Raw genomic sequence first — 26,552 nt, 5'->3', positions numbered from 1 at the left:
ATTGTGTGGGTTGATGCAGCAGAGAAAACAGAATAGAAAAAAATACCTGTATAATATAACAAAATACAGCAGGAATGTAACCCAGGATTATGTAACTGAGTGCTGAAACTACTATAAAAGAAAATGGAAGACAGCTTCATAAATAAAAGACAAGCAGAAAGTTACTTTTAATTTTACAGTTACATTTCTAATGTAACCAGGATAACCTTAACAGACAGCATATATGGTACAGCAACACTGCTAATAATACACGACTACAGTTCTAAAAGACATATTCATAATAACAGATAGCAATGGTCACAGGAGTGGTCCCAGCATGTGTTACCTACTGTATGGGATTCTGATTATGGTTAAGGTCATTATGAATATGTACAATACAGTATGTACTTATGTGTTTTGCACAAATAGTAATAGTAAACTATCTCTATCATCAGATTTTAACATTGTGCACAGCTTCTGTGACAGTAATACACCTTGTTCGTGTTACCGCTAGATCTTAAGGCAGTGGTTGGACAAAAGAACATTCTCCAGTACTTGGACTGCATGATGTGCGAAGCTGACCGTAAAGTAGAAGGTTGGATTCCAGAGACAGAAGATCTAATTAATCATACAAATATATGTGATCTAATATAATTACTATTTCTGTATAATATTTGATAATAGAGTCAGAACTAACTCAATTTCTGAAGCTGAAAGACACCATGGTGAAGTAATGATTGGAGTAAAGCTGCCAATCCACCTTGTCAGATACATCATTTCAGTTCAGACGTTAGTCACTTGGCCTTGATGAATGGCACACCGCTGTCCTACCTACTGCTCCTTAAAGAGGTCAGAGGCAACTGGTGGCTGATAACACAAGATAAAACCCAGGGAAATGCTCGGTTAAGGCCAACAGGAAATTTGGCCAGGAAGCCAGGGTAGCACCCCTACTTTTTGCGACCAAAGAGAGTCAGGACCTTCAGTTTTATGTCTCATCCGAAGGACAGCACCTTTTTACAATATAGTGTCCCTATACAGCATGTCCATGTGTTACTATACTGGGGCATTAGTACCCACACAGACTACGGGGTGGGCACCCCCTACTGGCTTCACTAAAACCTCTTCCAGATGCAACCTTAGTTTTTCCCAGGAGGTCTCCCCCATCCAGGTACCGACCAGGCTCACACCTGATTAGCTTCAGCGGGTTGTCAGTTGTGAGTTGCAGAATGATATGGCTGCTGGCTCTAGATACATGAGATAATACATTGATTATTATATCGATTAAACATGCTATATTTTATGTGGGAGTGAATGACATCAGATAAAGAGTTTATCCCACATTGTGATGTCTCCAGCGACCCTATACTGGATCAAGCGGTTTAAAAAAATGGATTATGATATACTTTAATAATATGAAATATATGGTAATTCGATCTAGAGGCTATCACAATAAATAATTCTCAGTTGATAATTTTTAAACAAGCGGACAACTGTGGCAGCCTAATGCTGCTTAGCAGTCCTTTAGCTGCAGCCTTGACGAGGGTACCAAGCAGTGATGAAGGTGGGCACAGGCCTGCAGCTTTTAGGACATTTAAAACTAATACAAAATGATCCACAAAGGAGGAATATTGGGATTAGCAGGAAGATGAGCCATTGAAGAAGACTGTGTTTTGTGACTGAATCTGAATACTGAACAACTGGAGTGGGTGCGAATGGAAATCTATAACCGAGTTTGTACTTGGTATAGTAATTTAAGAACTCTATCATTAGAACAACCTGTTTCATTTTGCGATAATGTTGCTCCCGCACCTCCAATTAATGCTCCTAAGCCTGCTGCGAATGTCAGATTGATTTCTAGAAGTCTTAAATATTACCTACTCAGTAGGAACATTTTGGAGAAAAATTATACAGCACAGTGCAATAAACCCTCCTAATTCAGAGGAAATGTCCTCCTCGAGACTTTATCTCTTTTTTCTTGACAAATACCAATTTATCAGCAAGAAACAAAACATGCATACAGTAACTTACATGGTGCTACTTTGATAAATATGTTTCAATACAGGGGCTGAGATATTAATTATGAGACAATTTTTATTAAACCTGGCTCTATTAATTAAATCAGATAGCACTCTGCTGGATTTACGTGGTCATTCTCAGCCTAAACTTTTTTTTTATTGCTATCCTTTCTGAACCTTCAAGCACGGTAACCAAGGCAACCCAGAGACACTGGCATTTGTGAGGGATACTTCTTGTTCTGAATCCGACAAAACAGACTTGCTCTTTGCAAGGTTTTTGACTGTTATTCTTCACTTAGAGCTAATGGTGTAAATAATGTCAGTCACTTAATTTGGTCAGATGACCAAGTAGATTTAGCACAGTCACTCAGTTTATAGAAGCGTACATGACAGCTTTTTTGCAGGAAAACAAAACATGGAGGATTCTTCTATAAAAAATAAAGGCCTTAAAGAAGGCAGAAAATTTTTGTTGAGCTATTTCATGTTTACTTTTAGAAGAGGGGGACATTGAAAGCAATATAGCAGTTTCTTATGTCACTACCTGAAAAATTAATATCTTCTCTCATTTAAATTTCACAGCCAGTACAACGTTGCTAATATAAGACTCATTCTTCCACTGAAATAAGCCTCTTAATATCACCTTTCCACTTAAACAGAATTTAATAGTTTAACATAAGTCTTTATTCAAGACTACATTTAATTAAAAGACACGCAAAAGAAGAGAAAAACTTGAATTAATGGTCAAATATATCAGTAGCAAACAGACAAAGCTTATTTGGGAATACTTATGTACTTTCCATACATGGTCAAAAGCCAAAGCTTTTTAAGTTGTCTATAAAAATTAAAACAGAAATGCAAATTTAGATAAACTGCTGAAGTATACTTAACATATCTGTGGTAAAAGAACAGATGGAACTGAGAGAGGGTTGCAGACAGCTCAGTGGCTCAGTTTGCCCACTCTCCATGGAAGAACGTACAATTTTAAATCTCAACAATAAAACACTAGTCTGCTCTATTACAAATATGATGTGTCGTTTTTACCACAGACCTGCAATAACAGTGCTTTTCTCCTCTGAAAAAGACTTGGCCTTGCTCTGGAAGCCAAAGTAAAAAAAGGGCTACTCATTTCCAAAAGATTTTATTAAAGTGAGAGAGGTTACGATTGTTAAGAATGCAGGTGTCACCATTTGTGTGAAGGGCACAGCAGTAATGAGTCTTCCTGCAGGGCCGGCAATTCCTGGCATTTTGCAGTCTTTTACTTCCAAGCAGAGATTCACAGTAAGGGGCTGTATTAAAGAACACTTGACAAAGCCTTGCATCCATTTTTCTGTACCCATTATACTTTAAGACAACATTTCTGAAACACAAAAAGGTTAAGGGGGTGGTATGCCATTTCCCCAGAAAAGTGAACAGATGTAATTGCCATGAAAGAGACGGTACGGTAAGAGCACACTGTTTTTAAAGACAGGTGGAAACAGTAAAGCAGCCCTGTGATGTACAAGCTTTATTGGAGCTGCAACAAATGATTTGTTGACCCTACTGTATAATCTGATTGCTCGCTGATGAAGGCCACATTGTCTGCCAAAATCTCAGGGTTTACGTCACGACTCCTTTGAACAATTTCAGCAATAAAACGGACAAGTCATTATACCTTAGTGTTTCCATGGCTTCTTCCTAGCGGTCCTGTGCCTCAAAGAACAAAACAAATAAAAATAATAATAAATAAAGGACAACCCTCTGTCCCTGGCCTCCATTCCTGAAAATTATCCAACATAATGAAGGTGTTGAAGGAGATCATGGCAAAAGCCATGATGTCTTTGGTCCAACTCATTCAGTCTTAAGTATTTGCATTAGGGCCTGTAAAAATTGCACCAGCAGCTGAACAAACACAACGCAGCAAGAGTCAATACAGTGCAAATCACATACTGATTCTTCCTGATTATGGGATGTCTCTATCGTTCTTTGACATCAACAGAGTACACTCACGGGAGACGCACTGCAAGCAGAGCAAAATTAAATCCTCAGATGGCTGGAAAATTTGACGAAGTTGCTCTGGATGCAAATAACACATTTTATAAATCAAATCCACCAAGAGGTCCAGAAAACAATAGAAAAAATATATATACTTTTCATGTTCCACTGAAAAGTAAATATTGAATCTGACATTGCCAGCAGATTGTTACCAATTGACTTAATGTACCGCTAAAAGTAGCCATTTAACCTTTTTTTCCATGCAATACAAAGTTAGCAATATAATCTTACAGGTCTTGCCAGTATTTTAAACAGGTAACCTATTGTATAAGATCTCTAGGATCAGGGTTGGAAACTCCTATTGTATAGCTGTAGTCTGTACTCTATGATCAATCACCCTGGTACCAATATAGGGGACAGAAAGCATTGCAGTGTTGGAAGTACCTTTTAGTAATACCCTCTTACAGATACCAGAGTCTTTGGGCACATGTTTGCTCCACAACTCAGGAACTCGCACCCTGCTAACCAGAGAAATGTTAACTCTTTTAGAGTTTTTAACTGTAGGCTGAAGACTTATCTGTTCAGTCAGGCTTGTAATTACTGTTTGCCTCTACTTTTTCCACTTTTTTATCTTTATCTTTTTTACTTTAGTTCAATCGTTATTTTGATCTTTTTTTTGTTTGTTTTGTTTCACCCTGTAATGTAAAGTAGCTTTGTGTGGAAAGAAAACTGCACAGATAGTGCTCTGCCCAGGTAAGGGACACCGCAACCTACAACCTAACACACAAAGCACAAGGACAAGTAGGTACTGCAACCTGGACAGGACAACAACCCACTGCAAGGAGTGTACAAACACAATATGGAGTAGGGGTGTCCAGTGCTGATCTTGACAGACTGGAGAGTCTGCAGGCCTTCAAGATCTTCTTAATAATAATAATAATAATAATAATAATAATAATTGCTTACACTTATATAGCACTTTTCTGGACACTCCACTCAAAGCGCTTTCCAGGTAATGGGGACTCCCCTCCACCACCACCAATGTGCAGCCCCCACCTGGATGATGCGACGGCAGCCATAGTGCGCCAGAACGCTCCCCACACATCAGCTCTCAGTGGGGAGGAGAGCAGAGTAATGAAGCCAATTCATAGATAGGGATTATTAGGAGGCCATGATTGGTAAGGGCCAATGGGAATATTGGCCAGGACGCCGGGGTTACACACCTACTCTTTTCGAGAAAAGCCTTCTTAAAGAAGCAGCACCTGAAGAGCTGAGAGAAGGTGTTAAATATCCAGTCAACCCAGTAACCAATTGATTTAGCCCATTAAGAGCTGAGCTGGAGAGGAAACTTGCAGACACACTGGCCCTCCAGGAAGAGGACTGCCCATCACTGAAGAGGCACCAGTTAACCTAGCCAGCACGTATGGTTTATATAGACAGAAGCCTCTAAGTGCCTTAAGGGCAGATTTCCAAGAACAGCATATGCTCCAATTTTATGGTTGTAAAGCATCACTTTTTCAAACTCTCTAGCCAACAGTATTACAATGAGCAGATAACATTATTTAACTTTTTTAGTTGATACAGTAATCTTTACTTACTCATCATGTTCAAGTTCTCATTTATACCTTTGACCACAACCTTGCTCAACAGCAGATTCTCTTGCTCATGTTTACGTGTACTGTTCATTTGTTTGTGTGTTTTTCTTTACAGTATATTGCCTGCTGCTGTAAACCAAATTGCCCCTCGAGGAAAATGAAAACACTCTCTCAAGTTAAAAATACCTCTCCCCACCCCATACACGCATTACAAATCCACCCTTAAGCCCATGAGCCTCCAAAAGAGTCCAGATAAAAAGGATAGTATATTTCCATTTTTATTATTTTATTTTCCCCATGAACTTTTAGTATTCAGTATTTCCAGGATTTCTTTTTTAAATACAGATCCTCAAAACCAATTTATCTTCATCCACAGGAGTGAAAACAAGCGTGATTATTCCTGACAGCCACATGCCCTCCAGAGAAATGATAACCAGTAGTACTGCAGACAAACATTATTTTAAAAGTCACAGTAGCTGTGGTATCTTCCTATCCTCTTACTTGTCTCCTGCTTTTCAAAGTGTGCTTATTGATGTGTTTGGATGTCCGTCACTGCGAAAAGCTCAATTGCAGGTTATATCAATATAGACCTGTCCTTCTGCACACGCTGAGGGAAATACGCAGAGCTAGAAGCTTCTGTGATTGCACCATGTGCAGTCACTATAAAGACTGAGATTAAAATTTTAGATCCCCATTTTAGATCTCCCCATTTCATTCTAAAAATGATATAAACCAAAACACATACATTACACACAACACACATTACAAAATACATTATCATGAAGTTACGTGGTAAAATTGTACTTTGGGGGGTTTCAGTTTGTGCTCTTCCATTTCACACTGAACAAATCAGCTCCAGAAAAAATCAGTCCAACATCCTAGCAAATCGCCTTTAAGCACCTGCTAAAATCATCATTATCAGCAGCAGCAACTATTTCTGCTTAGAGTTCTTTCTATTTAAAAACGTGAACATTTTCATCTTCGTCTGTCTCCCTCTATCCCCAGTCCCTCACTTTTTCTTATTTTCCGATCCCTTCATCTGGTTTTTGTATTATGTGAAAATGTTTTATTAACTGCTCTGTTTTAAGCCCTTGCATATCTTGACACTGTTAGTATTTCACAGTTCATAGAACAAAGTCTTGTATAGAGGCATGTATGATACTAATGATAACAATAATGGTTGGCATTTAAATAAATGTTCACTTTTCGGACGACATTTTGCAAATTGCCAAACGTGCTAGAACATGCGTTAATTTCAGAAAAACTCTTTTGTTGTTTATCAGACATAATGTTTTAACAATAAGACACTAATATTATGTAAGAATACAAATGTCAAAAGATTGCGTTATGTTTCTACTGCAGCTATACTATGTACTACGGAAGCACATTGCTGCCATTAAGAGAGAAAAAAATCCGCCCCCTTATCTCGCAATTACGTATCTTGTAATTACGAGATAACCAATTATCTTGTAATTATGACATAGCAATGCTTACGTCAGTGTACTGTATGTACAACCTGTTACATTGTGCACTGAACGCATGTAGAAGCTACGGTGAACCTGACTGGCACTTTCGGTTTAATGATTGTGTCCAGCGCAGCAGACTTTGCACCAGTTTCAGCTGGGGTTTAGTCATAAGGAAATCTTGCAATTTTTGATGGTTCCGTTATGAAAAGTCACATGTGCAATCACTTCCACTGCTTAAAACTGTAAGTCTGCACGTAGCGATCTAGGTATTTTAACGGACACAGCCGACATTACAGGTTGTGCAATCCGGTTGCCAGCGCGATGACGTCACCACCCTTCCCTGTGAATAGCAGGGACCTCAGCCTGAGGGGAGATCTCCCTTTAACTCAGCCGGCTGGTTCCCTATTGAGTGAAGCTGTAGACCTGGGTTCGAGTCCCAGCAGAGGAGGGCCTACCTAAGGCGGTAGCCGCAAGGGCGCATACCCACGAGAACCCAAAAGCGCTATAGTATTTATTCCATGCTGAAAAGAGATGAAAAGAAACAATGTTTTGGCTGTGTGGGCTTCACATCAGAAATGTTACTTTTTTACTCTTTTCAGCATGGAATAAACAAACAGAAAAAAGCATGGAATAAAAAAAAGAGGAAAAAAGTAACAAAATATCATAGTATATGACGCTACCCAACAGTATTAAGAAGTTGGGAAGAGTTAGATGTGTTGTGTTAATTACAGAAAAATACTTCAATACTTTAAAAACATTAAAAAACAATGTCTTCACATAGCATATCTTAACCATGCAGAATTCATCGACTAAAACTAAAGCTCCCTCCAAGAAATTAACTATAATACTTCAAATTGGGTAAAGTTAAATGCAATGAACTAAAAACATTAGCCAAAATAAAACCCCTGTACTAAAAGAGAGAGATAGGTTGACGTTAAATAAAGTATATAACTAACATTTGTTTCTTTGATAAAATTAGTTTTTTGTGATTTATGATAATTTGACTGAAATGAAGATTGTTGCGAATAAACTATTAAAAAAAAAGCTCATTTTTCCAACTAGCGTTGCTAAACTCAGATAGAGTACACGGCTTATTGAATTCAATTCTCTTCATTAGTCAGACTCTAAGCTTGTGCCAAAGGATTCAGGCTAGCAGATTAATGCCAGCTTCCTTGATCTGTGCTTTGTGTGCACAAAATCACTTTTTCTGCTTTTGGGCTGCACAGCTTAAGAAATTATTATTACAAACAATAAAGCCCAGGATATTGTGCTATACTTGTGGGACAAAGAGGGAATTGTTTCTGTCTAACATTTTAACACTTATCAAATCTCAAAATACAGCCTGCTCCTTGCCCAGAAGTTTTGTATTAGATTTTGCATGAGGTTACAATATAATTAAAAAGGGAACACAATCACACACTCCTTTATGAACGACAACAGTCTAATTGTATAGTGTAATAATAAATAAAAAGGAACTTTAAGTTAAACACAGTTCTTCATGTCTGCAGGATGTGGTGCAGAAACTTGTGACCTATCCTTTTATAAATCTAAGAAAAATGAATATGTGCCCTCCCCAGTTTTGAGTTTTAAAGTCAAGTAGACACAAAGACTGCATATTTGCTACACTTCTGCCTAAACCCTGAATAAACACGTATTCTACACACACAGGCCTGCTGGCTCATACATGAGCCATGAATAGAAGTCCTTTATCCTCATTTGTTTAATTTTGATTTTGGATTTATAGAAAACACTAGAACTGATTGAGCTTTCTTAATGATAAAACAGGGACCAACGTGTCTTTTAACAGCTAGAACACCACCCACCCGCCCCGTTATATATTGAATATATAACAACCTAGACTGTTGTTTTAAAACACAGGTATTGTATTCTGCTCTTTTCTTAGAACAGGCAACTAAACTAAAAGGCAGAATGTATAAGAAACTCCACTAGAAATACCATGTCTCACCTACATGTGGTTTCAGTACAGAACAGGAGACTTGCTCCCTATTTAGATTCATTTGTTATTTCAAAAATAAAACACTTGACTTTCATTAGGTTACTTTAATTGCAAAATAATTGTACACTCATAGACTTGTCATAACAGCAATTATAATCTGACAGTGCAATTAGGTGCTATTAGAATTGAAAGTGCAATCAAACTGTTTCCAAATTGCATTTACTGTAATCATCACTTTACTTTCCTGATCCAACGTTAGATAAAAAATTGCAACACAATTTGCTTAATCTTATCTGTTTTTTCGAGCAAGGGTGAGCTGGTGTTCAGTGTCAGAATTTCAATCCTTGTCACCCCTCTCAGGAACAAATACATCCAACATCAAGGTGAACAGCACAAAGAACTTCCTGTGCAGAGCCACACCTTTCTGGAACAAGGACAGTTCTCCCGTTCTGACAAAAATCTTTATTTGTTTTCAGTCAATAGTTTATCACAACATTCAAGCACACACCAGAAGTCCTTCCACAAGAATAAATTCTTGATTTTTTTCATGCATGCTGTATATTTGTTTTAGAGCTCATGACCCAGCATAACTAATGGAAAATGCCATGTTGTTATTTTTCCTCAGGAAAGAAATTCCAGGTAGTAGCGAAATGCCCAAGCAATCAGACCGGCAGAATCTGAGTCCGATTGTTTTCCATTTGGATCATTGCCCTTTATCTATCTGGCTTTCTGTCCCTGGTTCTCCTTTACCGTCATGCCAGTTTGCTGCAGTTTTCCAAGTGGAAAACAAACTGAAAGGGGGAGTTTTCATGCTCTGTGCTTTTCACGCCTGCTCCCTGGAATTGCTGTTTCATTCTGCCAGAAATGTAGCCTCATGTTAGGAGCATGATTCACAGATGAAACAGTTTTCAGTCTCTTTCTTACTGAGCTTTCATTTTTATATATGTTGCACATATATAGGTAGATGTAAATGCAATTTAAAACTATTCTGATTACTGAAAACAAATACCCTTGCATTTGTATATTTAAAACTGCCTGTTTACAAATGTTAGCAGTATTAAAGGTTGCCAATGGTAATGTGACTGCAGCCTGTCAGCCATGTGGGGTGAGCTCACTCAGGATTCCATCATGGCTGCTGAAACACAGGATTACATGAGGTTGTGACGTGGAGGTTTTAATGATAAGTGTGCTGTCATTGGTGCTTACGATTTCTTGGACTCACCAAGGCTGGCATCAGAAGATCAGCACAGTACACAAAGGCGGCCCCCAGAGTGAAACCCACAGCCACAGGAACAAATGCATAGGCTCCGTACTTCCCCGAGTCCTCTGCCATGTCAATTGCAGGGGCAAGTAACGACCAATAGGATGCTGCCAGCATCACCTGCAAAAAAAATAAAAGACAGATGCATGTACAAACTAGATTTCACAGAGGAACTGGGGGCTATGAATAAACAAGTCTCTGGTCTAGGGACAGCAAAAATAAATGGCAAAAGTTTAAATACTGGAAAAGTGTCTGTTAGAATAATAACAATAAGAGTCAGAGGGATCATTAGTGACTTTACAAAAAGCCCCAGAGCCGGATCTTTTACAAATGTAAATATGAACTCAAACGAAATGTCTGTTCAAGGTTTGTTATATCTTACAAATTAATGGCTTTCTGCATTGATATACGGACTCCGCAGAACTAGTGAAAGGATGGATAGTTTATTTAAACAAATCAGAATCCTTTACAAGAAATGAGCTGTATATCATAACTTAAGAAAAACATCCAGTTACCTAAACTGCAGAAGAGGCCTCAATTATCAATGACATTTTAATGTAGCTTACCAGAAACTGACCATTTTTAAATTAACCAACAGCTAAAAAGTAGTTATAAATGTCTGTATATAATGAACAGAGTTTTCTACAGTTCACATACCAGAAACAAGTGCAATAGACTTTGTGATATTTCCCACCAGAATTAGATCTTCAGTGTCTATGCTGACAGCTAAGGAATTAAACATCCTCTGCTTCAATAAAATTAGCCCTTTCGCTCACCGAGACGGCAGTAAATGAAAGCACTTAGGATGACATGCGTTAGGGCTCCGACAGCTCACTGAGGCATAACACATCGAGGAATTAAGTGTCTATTTCTCTAGAAACCATCAGGATTTCAATTCCAAGAGGAATGAAGCAGAAATGACAACTATTGCTTTCATTCTCCCAATGATACTGCTCATAAGGTTTCGTGTATATTACAGGAAATTAACACATGAGTACAAGTGCTGCTAACTGCAGGTGTGATAAGTCAACTCAAGGTATACCTCTTTGGGTAACCTTAATTTCTATCAGGTTATCAGGTTCAACAACAGTAAAGGGGAATTTACAAAATTATATTTGAATTTGAAGATCCTATCCTATCCACTTTTGTCTTTGACCATTGCATATTTCAATATTGACCATATTAAAATAACTCACTTCAGAAAACATTCAGGCACCAATCATTAACAAGATAACATTTTATCTATACTGTTCCATGACACACAATTACTTTCCCGTTTTCAGTTCTAGCCTACATAAGAAAGCAATAGGAAAGCACCCATAATTAGCTTCATTCCAGCATGTTTACCCAACTAAATTAGCACTGAAACATTACACAGAGTGGATAAGTTGAGGTGGGTACAGTTGCAAATGTTTCAACCAGTGTCTGGAAAGCACTGACAATGTTTAAATGTTTGCTTATCATAATGAGATCCAAGGCAATTATGCAGCTTTCAATACCTAGTCAGTCTTTAAATAGAACAACAAATGTTTTACAGAAGTGAAAAAAAGCACTGACAGTTCTGTTCCAAATGACAGAGCGCAAATAGTTCTAACATGCTTCACAAGAAAGTTAAGATCTGTGTCTTGAAAAGGAAGGCCATTATATTTACTTACACTCTTTATGATCTCATGTTCTGCCCCCTAATTGAGCAGGGTGTCTTTATTTGCTCTTCGGAGACAGAGTTCAACCAGCTTTCTTTACAAGCCCACAAGGAGCTCTGTGGGGCACTAACAGCTACAATCCGACAGTTTAGCACCTTCAGAAATGAGCCACACATTTGTGGTTGACATATTAGCTAAGAGTCATACCTCTGCGTAATCCTCAATCGCCTTCTAGTCTCTCAATAAGAATAAAAAGCATATTAGTGTCCGAAGTCTTGTACTAATCAGCAATTCAATGCTTACAAATATCCGGAGTCACGCTCACCTCTGCACTGGGTTTACAAAACAACTTCAGATCAAATGAAAGATAATCCAATCTTTGATGGAAAACACAGCCTGGATATCTAACACTTTAATTAAAAACAAAGGCAAACAGAGTCTCCGGAGTTTCAATGCAGTGTTTAAATGCTATAAACAAAAAAAAACTGCAAGGCAGTTGTTGGTTCTTCAAAAAATGATGAAATTCATGTCTATTTCAGTCTGTTATGAGGTAGTAAGTGATTGATGCAGCTCTGCATCTAAATTCGCTCATGCAGTTTAAATTGGATTGAGATACTGCTATTCAGGAGTATGAGAAATAGTCTTATAGTAAATTGAGCTATTGCTCACACTCAGAATAGGCTAAACGTCATTATTATCTCCACAGGTTTGGTATGTCTTTGACGCGGGTTTCTTGTCTGCAAGTCACAAGATGTCATTGGATAGCATTTCAGGGCATGCTTTTAATCTAGAATTGTAGACCAATTTCAGTCAGGAGAGAAGATACTTTTAAAGAATTGGAATTTCCCATGTTGTGTTATCATATAAAACTGCATGGTCTGTGGACTAGGTTTCTAAAAATGTCTAAAAGAAGAAAAAAGAAGTTCACAAAAAGGTAATGCAAATTAAAGGTCATCTTTCAAAATTACTTTGTATCACACAATTACTGGGAAGGAGGCACTACAATTTCTACTCTATGTTAATGGGATGATAAAGAGAATTCATCTTTAACAGAATGTGGTTCAAAGGCATTATATTAATCTGTGTTAACAGCAATTTAATATATGCTGTAATAAATGCCATTTACCACATGTATTTACATGAATACTGGACTCTTCGGTGCAAACATGCAGTATGTGTTCCCTAAAATAACATATAAATGCAAAAACTACAAAGGTTACATACAAAATGCTCATTGTGGCTTGCCATTTCTAAATGAAGAAACCAGAAATGCTTTAATTTTGGGGAAAGAATGAAATATGGCTTATAAACTGTCATCAGTTAGTGCCTTTAAAGGATCTTAACCATAAGCAAGTAATACCAAAGGTGTAATATTAGATTCCAATAAAGAGCAGAAGTTCTGTAAACATGCAACACGAAACTGATGAAGAACCTATGCGAGTTGTATATAACTACAGATTATCTTGCTTTGCTTCTTATTAAAACAATTCTTTATATTGTTCTGAGCCTTTAGAGAGATTCATGTGTATGTGTAGGCTATAGTTTCATATTTTCTTACATGCATTTTCTGCCTTTCCTGTATAATTAAATGTACATGAATGATTCACAAGTATCATAAGAACCGATACAAATAAGAGGTAATTCACTCTTTCTATCCTGTTTAGTGGTTAGGAGTTAATTGTTCAGAGGATCTCATCTGTTTTTTGAAAGAGGCCAGGGTATCAGCATTAACAATATGGCTGGGTAGCTTAATCTCTACTCCAGCTACATTAAAACAACCCTATCATGCCCTATCTCTCAGTAACTAATGTTCAAAGAATCATATACAAAAGAGGCAAACAAGAAACCAGGCAACTTACAACAGCTCACTCTTCAAATGAGGATCAAAGTCTAATTAATTCTAATTTATTTTCCATAACAATGTAGCATACTGGCCACAGGACGTGTATTTTTTTGCTTATCTTGAGATTATGGCACACATATTTATTTAGGCAATTCTGTTTAATATATGGCATGGCTACATTTTCATAGTGGTTTAAGATATTTTTCCTTTAAAAAGTTTAAAAACAACAGCTTTCAAAATTAAAAAAAACATCCTGCATAAATGATGTGAATCATCTAAAAACATTCTAACATGCAAGCTTTCCAAGTTGTGTTCAAAGATGTCAAATATATTAAGCAATAATTTTTAGCCGTTTCATTGAGTTACATCCCAACACACCTTACAACACTGCTTTTGTTTTAAAGGATGAGATTGATTTGCTTACTAGTGTTTTTCCCCAACAGCGAGTAGATGGAGTTGACAGACTTGACATCTGCGATGCAAAACTCTAAATATTGCTCTGATTCAGATCAGGACATGTTTTTAAAATCATGAACAGTACTGTGACTGGAACAAAACTGGTTTACACTACAGATATCTAATCGCTTTACACTGCTAATAATAGCACCCATGTTTTTTCCATCTCATGAAATGCTCGTACCGGGTCACAAACAAGTGCTAGTAACTGGCATTTCTTCATTAAACCAAGACCTTCACATTCCTAAACTATTCTGTTAAAAACAGAACAATACAGTAAAAGGGACCTTATTCAGGGAAAGCATATAAATACACCTCCAGCATTCTTATTCGGAATCACTGCCATACATAATTCAAGATATAAAGAATTATCGTGGTTTTCCACAGTATCAGTTTGAGCAAAATCAACAACATAAAAATAAATGTTAGTGGCATTTAGGATATTAAACAATCAGTATATCTTTACAACTCCTATGAAAACTATTTTTTTTGCCAGATCATTTTGAACTATCATGTTTTAATGGTTAAAACATGGTTAATAAATGTTAGGACAAAATAATTCCTTTTGCTGGACATGTTAACTTAACTACTATGGTACATTACATGTAAATGCATCTGTGTGTCCTATCAATTAAGACCATATAAAGGCAGTTTATAAACTAGAAAACATGTTCATAGTTTGAATTTCACCTTGTTTTTAAGATTGAAAGTCTTACATATTTCATTCAGTTTAATTAAATCAACTCATTTCTTTACTTAAATGAAGACTAATAATGTTTCGCATAAAACTCAACTGTGTTTCTTTTCACATTTTTAGCCTGAACTGACATCAGTTAATAATAATAATAATAATAATAATAATAATAATAATAATTGCTTACACTTATATAGCGCTATTCTGGACACTCCACTTAAAGCGCTTTGCAGGTAATGGGGACTCCCCCCCACCACCACCAATGTGGAACATCCACTTGGCTGGATGCTGCACATTGGTGGTGGATCTCTAATCCACCAGTTAGAGATGCTGGATCTCTAATCCACCAGTTAGAGATGCTGGATCTCTAATCCACCAGTGAGAGATGCTGGATCTCTAATCCACCAGTTAGAGATGCTCCACTCCTCCTATCCTCCTGTCAATCACTGTGGGGTTTGCCAAGTGTCCAAAGGTGACTGGCTCTGACAGGTCTGCAGGTTGTAGGAATACAGTATGTCTGCACATCCTTTCTCTTCCTGTGCAGTAGTGTTACGACCCCAAGTGTCTACGGTTGAAGGGGTGTAACATTTAGGATGATTTGGATGCAGGTGGGAGTCTGGTGAGGGACTTGGGAAGCGTGACAAGAAGTTTTGGTGCAAAAGTAATTAACTTTAAAGTGAATAAGTGACTGGTAAGTAATTAGGACCCAATAACACACAGAGAAAGAGAACTAGAGTGGTGCCAAAGGAAAGAAAAGAAACAAAATCCACTCTTCTTTCCAGACATTAAATAATACCAAGCTTGAATTTTCAGGATACACTACAATAACAATTTCATCCATCCATCCAGCCTCTCCCAGCAATCAACATGTACAAGCCCGGGTACACTCTGGACAGGACGCAAGTCCATCGCAGGGCAGGTACACAGACGCAAACAGAGATAGACACACAGTCACGGCAGGAACAATTTTCCCAGAAGCCAATCTACCAGTATGCCTTTAGACTGTGGGAGGAAACCGGAGCACCAAGAGGAAACCCACATGAACATGGGGAGAACATACAAACTCCACACAGACAGCATCCCTCTCTCCCTGAACTGAACCCAGGGCCCCAGCACTGCAAGGCAGCAACACTACCCACTGCGCCATCATGCCACGCATGTAACAATTTTACTATATTTAATTTTTTTTTTCCCATAAGCCCATTTACTAAATAATTCAGAGGGAACAAATTAGAACTTTTTGGCAATTTGTTTTGGAGTTTTTTTAAAAGGGTGAAACGGTGGGGGGTAGGGTGGGAGGTGTTTTAAGTGTCTTCAATCCTAGCAACCTGCATGCCTCAGTCACTGCCAGGGTGAAACTGAAAGAACAAATTAATGACAAGATAAATGCATATTTAAATGCCTTATTTCCATTTTAATTATTTTTTCTGTCACAAAGCATTAGCATATTCAATACAGTACCCATGCACTCCTATCTCCATGGAAGAACCAAATTCAAACTAATGCGTGTGCTATCTTCTGAGTTCAGATTTTTTCGACATAATTTTGGAGAAACAGCTCTAGTAATATCTGCACTTCACAATGGTGAGCACTGTATTATAGATGAACAGATATAAATGTAATGTAAATGTAAATTTAGTGTGATCTTATTGAATTTAATTAACCATGTCTCAAAACTGGAAACTAAGGCTCAAGTACCCAAAAGACTTCAGATTTTCTTCCAGAATCAGTACTTTATATTGATTATCCTACCCCCATTGAGCAGAGTGAAGATATTTTCATTAATCTAGTGCACCTTAAACCATGCGGCTAAAAGACAGTCCAATACGTTGCACAGTAAACTGAGTGAGATATAAAGCCTTTTTCAGTCGTTGCACTGCCAACTCTTAAAATGTAAAAGAGAGAGAACTTTAAAGCAAGCAAACAGCAAAGCAGAAAACTGAATTGAATTAGAAGTCAACATCAAAGGAATTGTTTCCAGGGGCAGTCTTTACACAATTCAGGGTCGAGTAATGACATTATCATCCTGGAATTAATCTACTCATGACCCGGTCAGCATTAAACTCCTGGAGAAACATTCACACCCCAGCAACTACACAAAATGCAACAATGCAATGGTGTGATATGACTGTCATGCTGGAGAAAAGGCAGTGGTTACAAGATGATAAAACTCCTAATAATCCCCATCTGTGAATTGGCTTCATCAGTCTGTTCTGTTGCCCACTGGTGGCTGATGTGTGGTGAGCATATCGTCCACACTTTGGCTGCATCATCCAGGTGGATACTTCACATTGGCGGTGGAATTATTCTTATTCTTATTATTATTGAGGTTCTCCATAACTGGGGAACTCTGGCAATGAAAGGCAGCTTCCCAGAGCTTGGGGGCATTTGCTCAGGTAGTATTTGAACCTGCCTCCTTTGAATCAAACTAGACTGCAGATAGCTTCTCAGGTCTTGTGGATATCACAGGACCCCTACTTAGTGACAAATCCTACCAAGTAAAAATACCCCAGTGACTGTGCCAGAGGGAGTAGGGAGAAGAAAATCATCTTGAAAAAGCCTCTAACATGATATAGGTTTCCTAGTCCCTACAGTCAAACTAACATTTTAAAGGGAGAAGAAAGAATCAATTTCAATAAAACCTGGTCAAGATCTGTTGCAAAGATCTATACATTAAGCAGCAATATTTCACTACTACAAAATAACTCAAATTGATAATTTCCCTCTGGAGCACTTCAGCGTCGAGGTAGAGTTCACCACAGTCTCATAATCAGATAGAACCTTTCCTCTCCTCCATTCAGCTAACACTCTTTTTCAATCCAGCCTATCCATTAACTTATTCCAAATAGGGTTCCACATGATTAATTAGGATTTCATATGCTGCACTAGGCTCAATTGACAGGGTTAGTCTGGAAACAGCATAATTACCCATTTATTATACTACTTCAGTCTTTGCAGTATAGTTGAAAAACTTCTGAAGTACTCTGGTTAAACTTTAGATATTCCTTTCCTTTTCCGTCGTATCCCCTGACAGCTTAGCCAATCTGACTACTGATTTGTTTTTCAAGAAAAGCATATTTTCAGTCACAGCCTCAGAAGCAATTGCAATAACATCTTAAAAAATCAATCAGAAATGGATATGGTCTGACCGTGCTGAACAGATACAGCTTTTCAATTATGAGATCATTAATTCTGGTAAGTGATACCCAAAAAATACAGACTGACAGACAATGATTTGCTAGGGGTAATGATAACTCTCAAACAGGAGATGTCTTATGCCACATCAGTCTATAAAATAAGTAAATAACATCTGTCACCAAAAATGCCAGATTAATAAAAAGAGATTAGTTGTCAGATAAAATAAATGTTCAGTACCAATAAGTACTTCTGTTTCTTATTTAAGGTCCTGGTGCTTATGAAAAGGGGTGTGAAAGACAGAATTACTAGTTTTAATTGAATGAGCATACATACTGAAGCCATAATGATAAGTAAACTATATTAAAATCAATTTCTTCTTAATTGCTATGCTAATTCAATTTATATTTAAAAAGACCTTCAGATACAAGCAGTGTGTACCATCATAAAGGAGACAAATTAGACTGAAAAAGAAATTAGGAAATTTATCAAGAACTCTATTTGGCCAAAGTATTATAAAAATACCATATTATGCCACAAATGACTGTATCTACAAAATAAAACTTAGAGTTGTGTCATCTTTCCAGTCAATATGATGGTTGTGATGCATTTGACTTGACAAATCACAGACCGGAATATACAGTATTTAGTCTTCAAAATGATTGGGGCCACCTACTGCATTGTGGATTGAACTCCCTGTGAACCTTGCACGTCTTGGATTCAGCTCTTACCCAGCGAGGCCACCCACCTCTTAACAATCAGGAACATCCAACAGCTGCAGGACAGAGACCCACTGGGGTAAACAACATCACAATCACTCAAAGTTAATGGTTCAGCTCCTGCCTGGGGGGATTTTGGACATACACCCCTCTAAGTACCATCTGCAGGACACTAAACTACCTTAGGGCTATTCAGTGGAGCACAAATCCTGCTCATATGACAGTCCAGGGCACAATCCCTTATAAAGACATGAGTGGGTTAAAGATCCTTGAAATCAATGACAGATGATAAAAGCTGCAACTCTGTTGTGAATACAGCTAAGCGTGTGAATTGTTCAATGCCGCAGATACGTCAAAGTAAACTCATCACCTACAATGATCATCACTGCAGAAATGAGGAAAGTATTTCTTGGCCGTAACCTTTGATGTAAGCATATGTGCTTTCTTCCATTATGGAATCTAATATCACACAATCACACTGCACTTTGGTTGGAGGGACCCAACTCAGGTACGGTAAAGTTCAAAAAGGTCATGCTTAGGGTTGTTAAAGTTATGAGAAAATCTTTCAACAGGCCAAATTGCTTTGTGCCTAATGGTGACCAATGCCATAGCCCTTCGCTGTTCATAAGGGCTAAATCTGAAAACAATAATTTAGAGGAGGCACTTGGCTTTTTAACAAACACTGAAGTCAACTAAATTTATATAAAACTCAGTGCAGCACAGGCTCAACAATAAGGAAAAGGCTATAATTTCAAACAAAAGCTAATGGTCCCCTTGGCTGTACGCCAGGTCACAATATGAAACAAATCATTTCCTACAGTGCATCAACAATTGAAAACCTATTCTGGCAAATCAAAATAAAAGACGAAAGATGTGGATGAGACCAGCATCTGGGTATAGCTCATAAAGTCTTAAAAATCTTTTTTTTTAAATGCATCAAATAGATGTTCATAGTGTGTGCTTTTTACAGATAAACAATGTGATCCTGACACATCACAATACAATTCTACTTCAGTTAGGATATTACAGCTTAATATGGCACCTGATAAATGCGAGTGCTCTGAAGCATTCAGATCAAATGTTACAGTATACCCCCAGTAGGTCTCACAAGGATTTACAAGTCTTATTAAACTGTTTCAATGAGGAACCATACTCACTGTTTCTATTTTAATCTGAATTACAGTACTGCCACTCACTTTGCTGCCAGTAAACAAGCTTTGCCTGTTCCTGGTATAAAGCGCGTACCTTGGAGAGATGAAACACTGTAAATAAAAGCAATCCAGCGTGGCGATGAAGAGCAGTGGTAAGGGCTCTGGAATGCTGTTTGGTTCAAATCCCAGGTCATGACATTTTCGCCGTACCCTTGAGGCAGATACTTTACCCAGGTTACTCCAGCAAACCCAGAGGAATAAATAGGGGATTTCTATAAGACACTTTGAATAAGAGCATCAGTCCACTAAATTAGGAATAATAATATAAATACAATAGGAGGTTTTGAATGGGGGTACTGAATACATTGTCTTTCACAATGCTCAGCTCAGACTGAAGGATAACCCTGATAATTCAGAGTTGCCAGTCTGAATATAGGCTCCTCTTAATTTCTACACACAGTTACTATACAGACCTTATAGTACCTCAGGAGGGATGAAGGTATCATGAAGATTTATGGTATCAGAGGGAGGACAAATACTACAAAATTATTGGCACCTAACAGAGCCACACACTACAAACCCACCAACTGCAAGTCACCACTTCGAGAATCATACTCACAGTTAGCTAGAAGAGTCAATTCAATTTTCTTCTGTGATATGGGCACTTAGCAGCCATAAAGAACTTTAAGCTCTGAGCTATTATCACAAATGTTCTGCAGAACTGAAACAGCAACAGAGACATACAAAATATTCAGAAGACATGCACAACTGCTACTCCTTTAAAGTGACTATCAATTTAAATTAAACTGCAATTTAATTTAAACTGCAATTTAAATTAAGCACCAGCCTCACAATCATAAAAAAATCTCAATTTCCACACTGTTACCAGGACATATGATAAACTCAAAGGCTTCAGTTGTATTCTGTCCTTGTAATATTTCATGTAATAAGAATTCTTCTGAACTGTGTAGAATATTAAAATATTGACACAGGCTACACTGTGCTCTCAGCCAGGAACAAGAGAACATGCAATCGCTAGCTCCATTTTCTGTGTTAATATAAATGACCAGTATTGGAATGAGACTCATTCGTATTCTGGTACTATGAAGACATACTCTTAAAATTGCAGTTATACCTTTTTTTCCATGTTTAAACACTGTCGTTAACCTAGACATTGGATGCAAATGATCGTAAAAGGCAAATACACTTTGAGGAAATGGCAATTTCAAGGTACATCTCAAGCAGGGATTACGATTAATTCTTCCCACAATGTATCGAATTCTTGAACAGGGGCATTCATCAAAACAACACCAAAATGAGATAAAAACCCTCTCTTTCCCTTAAAACAGGATCTAAAAGATTCCTGTTTTGTTTTTTGGACTGCAAAACTGAGATTAACCCTGTTGTAATAAGGCACAAACAGTATGTGGAATTGAACATATATAAAACTAGGCTACACAACCTGGCATGCAGCAACTGTAGGCTATGAGTAAATAATATAAATCTTTGCTATCTTTAGAATATCTGTAGATGTATGCATTGCCCTACATTTAACATCACTGGCTATTTAGAGCAGATCTCTGCTAAACTGTCTAAATGCCACTAAATAAGTTAAAGCAGCAGGAGAGATCTGGTGAATAATGTGAAAATTAAGGAGAAACCATAAGGGTCCGAACATGAACTGCAGGAGGCCCTTTTCCCATTATTGCTCTGTTTATCAAGCAATAGGGGGATTATTGTTCTCACAGCTTCCTAATATGACAAAGTAACGATTTTATGCTACTGGTGTCATTGGGATCTTTAATTTCTCTAGAGAAACCATGTCCTTAACCAAAATGAAGGCAGAAAATGATAGGGTATTTGAGATATAGTTTACCTTTCAAATTAAAAAAAAAATTAGGTCAGTTACTAAGATGTCAAATGCATTTGAGAAAAAAATGTTTTTTTTTAATCTGGGAACAGTGAAACCAAATTGCAACCAGGTTGCAAGTTAAATTTAAAAGCTCTGCAAAATTTAAATAAGCACGTATCATAAATAGTTTATTATGAGGATTTACTTTGCAAAAAAAGCTTCAACAGTTTGTCCTGTTGACAACAGGACAGTCAATAAAAAAAGACAAGTCAATTTGTAGAATATGGTGTGTCCATTTGAACTGATTGCTTAATTAGATTGTTTCAAATCAAGTCATTTTTATATCCTAATTTAAAACAGAAAAATAAGATGTTTTATCATGACAAAAGAAAAGTCTATAGTCTAATAAAGTTCTTCATGCAAATAAAAAGACCAATCAAACTAGAAGACTATAACCAATCAAAATTAAAGAGCAGTACAAGCACTGCCCTGTTCCATTTTTCTTGTGGTCAGGTTTTCACACACTCAGCAGCTTGATTGACAAATTGCAATGAGATGCTTCCCACTATTGACTGACTGATTATTGCTTTCGATTGCATTAATTATATTGTTGTACAGCCAAATACTTTGAACTGTGAGGATAAGTCAAAGCTCAACCACTAATGGGATAATTGACACGTCCCTCCTGCACAGAGTGCCCCCTTTACCTTTTGTGATGAGATCAATCAGCAGTTTGCACCTTCCACTGGCAACTGAAGATTTGCTCTGCATCTTCTTGCCAATTAGAATAAGCGGAGATCGCTCTGTCAGTAAATCAGCACACCTGTAGACATTAGCACAGTTTAAACTAAAAAATCTCTGACCTAGGTTGCATTGTTTGTTCAACCGACACATTGAACTATATGGATATTTAATAAAGATAGTAAGACCCGACAAGTTGTGCTTGCTGACATGCATAGATCTGACCACACACTACTGCACAAGTACCTACAGAGTGGGATGCTACATTAAGTTATTCATTTTTAATTGATGTCCGAAGACTCAGGCATCAATTTGATCATCCAAAAAATAGAATAAAACCAGAAAACTGATATTTTCATATTCAACCATTACTCATTTGCCTGAAAAATACATATAAAAATAATTATTTTGAAGAGTGCTACCATCTCTTTCCTGTTGTTTTCTATAATGCCTTTCATCTGGACATTATGGTGTGATTCATTTTCAAAGTAGGTCTACACATCAAGGTCTCTACAAGATACCTCAAGTATATTTGAAATGGAAATGTTTCACCTTACTTTGCAATGTGAGTGATAGTTAAGAGACGAAAATATAAAAAAAGGAATTTAATAATGGGGCAAGTTTAATAGCCTAATTTAGTTTCGTGACAGACTGACTAACAAACCCAAACCCTGAATTTCGAAGGGAAAACAAACAAGTACAAAGCTTCTTGTGTAGTGTATACGATGCATGTTTGTGGGAATTTGTTTTGTTTTGAAACTAGCTAATGTTTATTTTGCAACATCAGCTTGATGTTCAAGTACTTCCTCCAGATGCTAAGGGCTCATTCATTCAATGTGTTACTTCAATTTTGCAGGTTGTACACAATGGCACTCAATTTTTGTTTTACATGCCTATTCTTTCTTCTGTGAAGTATCTTGCATTGCCTGAAGGCTGATGAATATTCTCGATCAAGCACAGAACAAAAAAAGTAAGCATCTACTCTGAACCATAATGAGGTTCAATCGCTCGTCTGAAGACGCTGATTATTCAAAGCAATCTTCCTTAGTTAATTCTTTCATGCATCTTGGCTGTGCTGTTTTTTTTCCAGCTGTGTGGGCTGCTGGATGAGAGCATGGGATCTCCGATTTGTCCGTGATTTTCTTTATCTGTGCCGTGCTTTTCCATTCAATGACCTTTGGTGTTTGGACACTCCCCTGTTCCCCAAGGTGTCAGCTCTAATCCCACTGAAAAGGAAACGCCAGCAATCAGCAGAACAGATCTCTGGCAGGATCAACAGTATATTTACAGGTATCATATGCGTTTTCCTCGAGCAGTCACGACTCAGCACGAACACTGCTCAGCCCTCACCACCCCACCCCATCTCCTGCTTACACTCCCGAGGAGAAAGTGCTACTGCTCGGAGTTGAGCTACAGACACTGCAGCTATTTTTTAAGCCATTACACCCATATCAAACCATGCATACTGCGTTTAATGAAAATGAAAAACGCCTCGCTGATTGCACCGTACAATCTTCTGTGCTGGGATGTCTGATAAAACTGATTAGCAAAATGTATTGTTGACAAACACCACAGCATACACCTAATTCAATTCACTCCCCCCCACCCCCCCCCACACCCCCACTTGTTCTCATGATATTTATGGCAAAAGCTGGTTGCTGTCTACCAGGCATGCCCAAATAAGAACTTGCTCCACCACAAAAAAAACAATAAATCGAAATGTACATAAATAAACTACGACACCAGTTCCTTACAGGACCTTTCATGGTAAGAGAGACTGAGTGCTGCATAGCAGAAATAAAATCAGTTCTGCATAGAGCTTTTATATTTCAAGAATTGAGCCCTGCTTTGATTTATGAACTGTATGCTCTTGTGGCACAAGTCAGCTCTTGCTACTGTATATTTCATGCAAGCTACTGGATTTTAATATGCTTATTCTTTGGCTCCATCAGTAAAATGTTAGGAAGAGCCCATAAAAGTACAATAAGAATAAGTTGCTGAACAAAGTCTTATTTCTACCAGTGCAACAGCCTTGAAAATAATTACTGACATGGTTAAAGCAAAGACTGGTGTACCTCTATAGTATACTTTTAGTGAAGAACTTTAAGGTCTCTCCAGTGAGATAAAAGTCTTCCTCACTTCAGCATAAACCAAATAGAGATCGAGCATGTGTAAGACTATACAAATGTTGGGAAAACTTTCAAAAGTGGTAATACGTTCTACCACTCTGCACAGAGGAGATCTGGGCAGGAAAAACAACAAAAAAAGACAATTATGGAGCTATAGGGGATTAGGCAAAGGCATTCTGAAGGGAAGCCAGGCCATCTTTAATTCTAGTCCCAACACCAACAGAAATGAAGAAACAGATGTTGTGCGTCACAGCAAAAGAACAGGATCCGCTTCCTACTGTCATTAATTACAAAGGCATTATTACATTTGAAAAGGTCACAGTAAGTAATACATAAGACATTATTGTTGTCATACAGAAATTGATCTTTTTCTTTAAATGATGCTCTGCTGCAGCTGAAATAAGCCTGGCACATTTCTGTATCTGCTTCACATAGCTGAAAAGACCAGCATTTTCTTTGAACCTTTTTTCTTTGTTCAAACATAAGACATACAGCAATTGTAAAATGGAATCCTATATTACATAAAATGTATTTCTAGTACAATACAGGATAAAGACATGACAAATGAATACTTCAGAACCTGGCACTTTTCTTTCCTTTATATTTCCCATTTGTAACTATTGGCAAACATTAATTATAATTTCATCTTTTTATGCTGCATAGCAAAAGCATATAAAATTAAAATATTAAAACAGAAGTCTCTCAAGCCAATCGCTTATAATACATTTTACAAGAAAACTATTACTAATAATGCAACAGCGGACATTTGCAAAGATAGACCTAATAAGAAGTACTGTTTGACCATGTATAAATTGGAAAGTATACAGATTCTGGATATTGATTAAACATTTTCAGCATTATTTTGATCAATATATCATTCATAACTGATCTTGACTATTGCATAAGTACTACACCTTCTCATTATGTACAGATTTGATAGATCACAGGTGTTGAGGTGATTTAACCTGTTGAATGTCACAGCTGGTGAAAATAAAAAAAAACAGAGAAAGTATCAAACATGCCTTGCTTATCAGGAGAGCATATGCCTTAATGTTGAAATAAGATCTCAGGTGGTTGTGTAGACAACCCTGATGGACGTCAATGAGTGCGATTCAGACATACAGAAAATTATGCTAACTGTTGAGTAAAGATCAACTGATGGGGAGGTCATAGCGTGATGGTCTGTAAAGCAGTGCCAAGTCACTACAAAATGCCACTTCTCGTGATTTATTGCACCTTGATTACTGACACTGCATCTGTAAACTCCTGGTACCACATCTGCTGCATCATTCCATCTTTATAACAAACATCCTCATGCTTTTCGGTTAACAACAGCTTTCTTGGGAGATGACTACAAGACAGGTTTTGCCATGTTTATGCTCTGTTCAGACATGAGTTCTACTGTACATTGGGATGAGCTGTGCAAACCAAGGCACCTACTGTAGGTTACAGGCACAGGCTAAATCATAGCACATGCCAAACAACACTACCTTACCCATTGAGACGGACATACTGTACAAACAACATTACCTGGAATGCTACACGACCCTAAAAACACAATATACACTGTATATTGTCTGAACTAGGCAAGAGACAGTAAATAAAAACTGATCCTGATGAAGTACTGACTCAGTGACCACAGCCTGTCCATATAAACAGGGCAACACAGGAAGGCCTGGCTGCCCAAAGAGGACCCCCACTTCCAGCGGAAAGAAGCAGACACAGAGATGCTCTTTCTGCTGCACTGTGTGAATCTAATCCCACACTTGACAGAAGCAGTACAGCTCCTTACTGGGGAAGGGAGAGGAAACTCAATAGAACTGGTAGACCAGTATGTGATTGTATTTATACAGCTTGTCCTGCTTCCGACAACAGTCACAAATGCTACCAGTCTGCAATATTCATTATGCACTTCCTGCTAAAGAGTTTTGTTGATAAACATTAA

At 37.6% G+C, this 26,552-nt stretch overlaps 1 protein-coding gene across 3 annotated transcripts in view; it reads right to left on the bottom strand.

Moving 5' to 3' along the window:
* Positions 1-26,552, bottom strand: part of LOC102686427 (zinc transporter ZIP11) — a 180,929-nt gene that overhangs the window by 144,665 nt on the left and 9,712 nt on the right. For 2 of the 3 annotated variants that reach the window (XM_015356759.2, XM_006635397.3), the window contains exon 4: positions 10,206-10,364. In XM_015356759.2, the coding sequence (XP_015212245.1) occupies positions 10,206-10,364 (159 nt within the window). Of the gene's footprint in view, positions 1-10,205; positions 10,365-14,154; positions 14,245-26,552 lie in introns of those variants that run through there. The other variant, XM_015356761.2, reaches the window with a different exon arrangement.

This window comes from Lepisosteus oculatus, chromosome 9 (assembly GCF_040954835.1).
Source record: "Lepisosteus oculatus isolate fLepOcu1 chromosome 9, fLepOcu1.hap2, whole genome shotgun sequence".
NCBI lineage: Eukaryota > Metazoa > Chordata > Actinopteri > Semionotiformes > Lepisosteidae > Lepisosteus > Lepisosteus oculatus.
The sequence above is the reverse complement of the archived record's forward strand: the minus strand, read 5'-3'. Positions and strand labels throughout refer to the sequence as shown.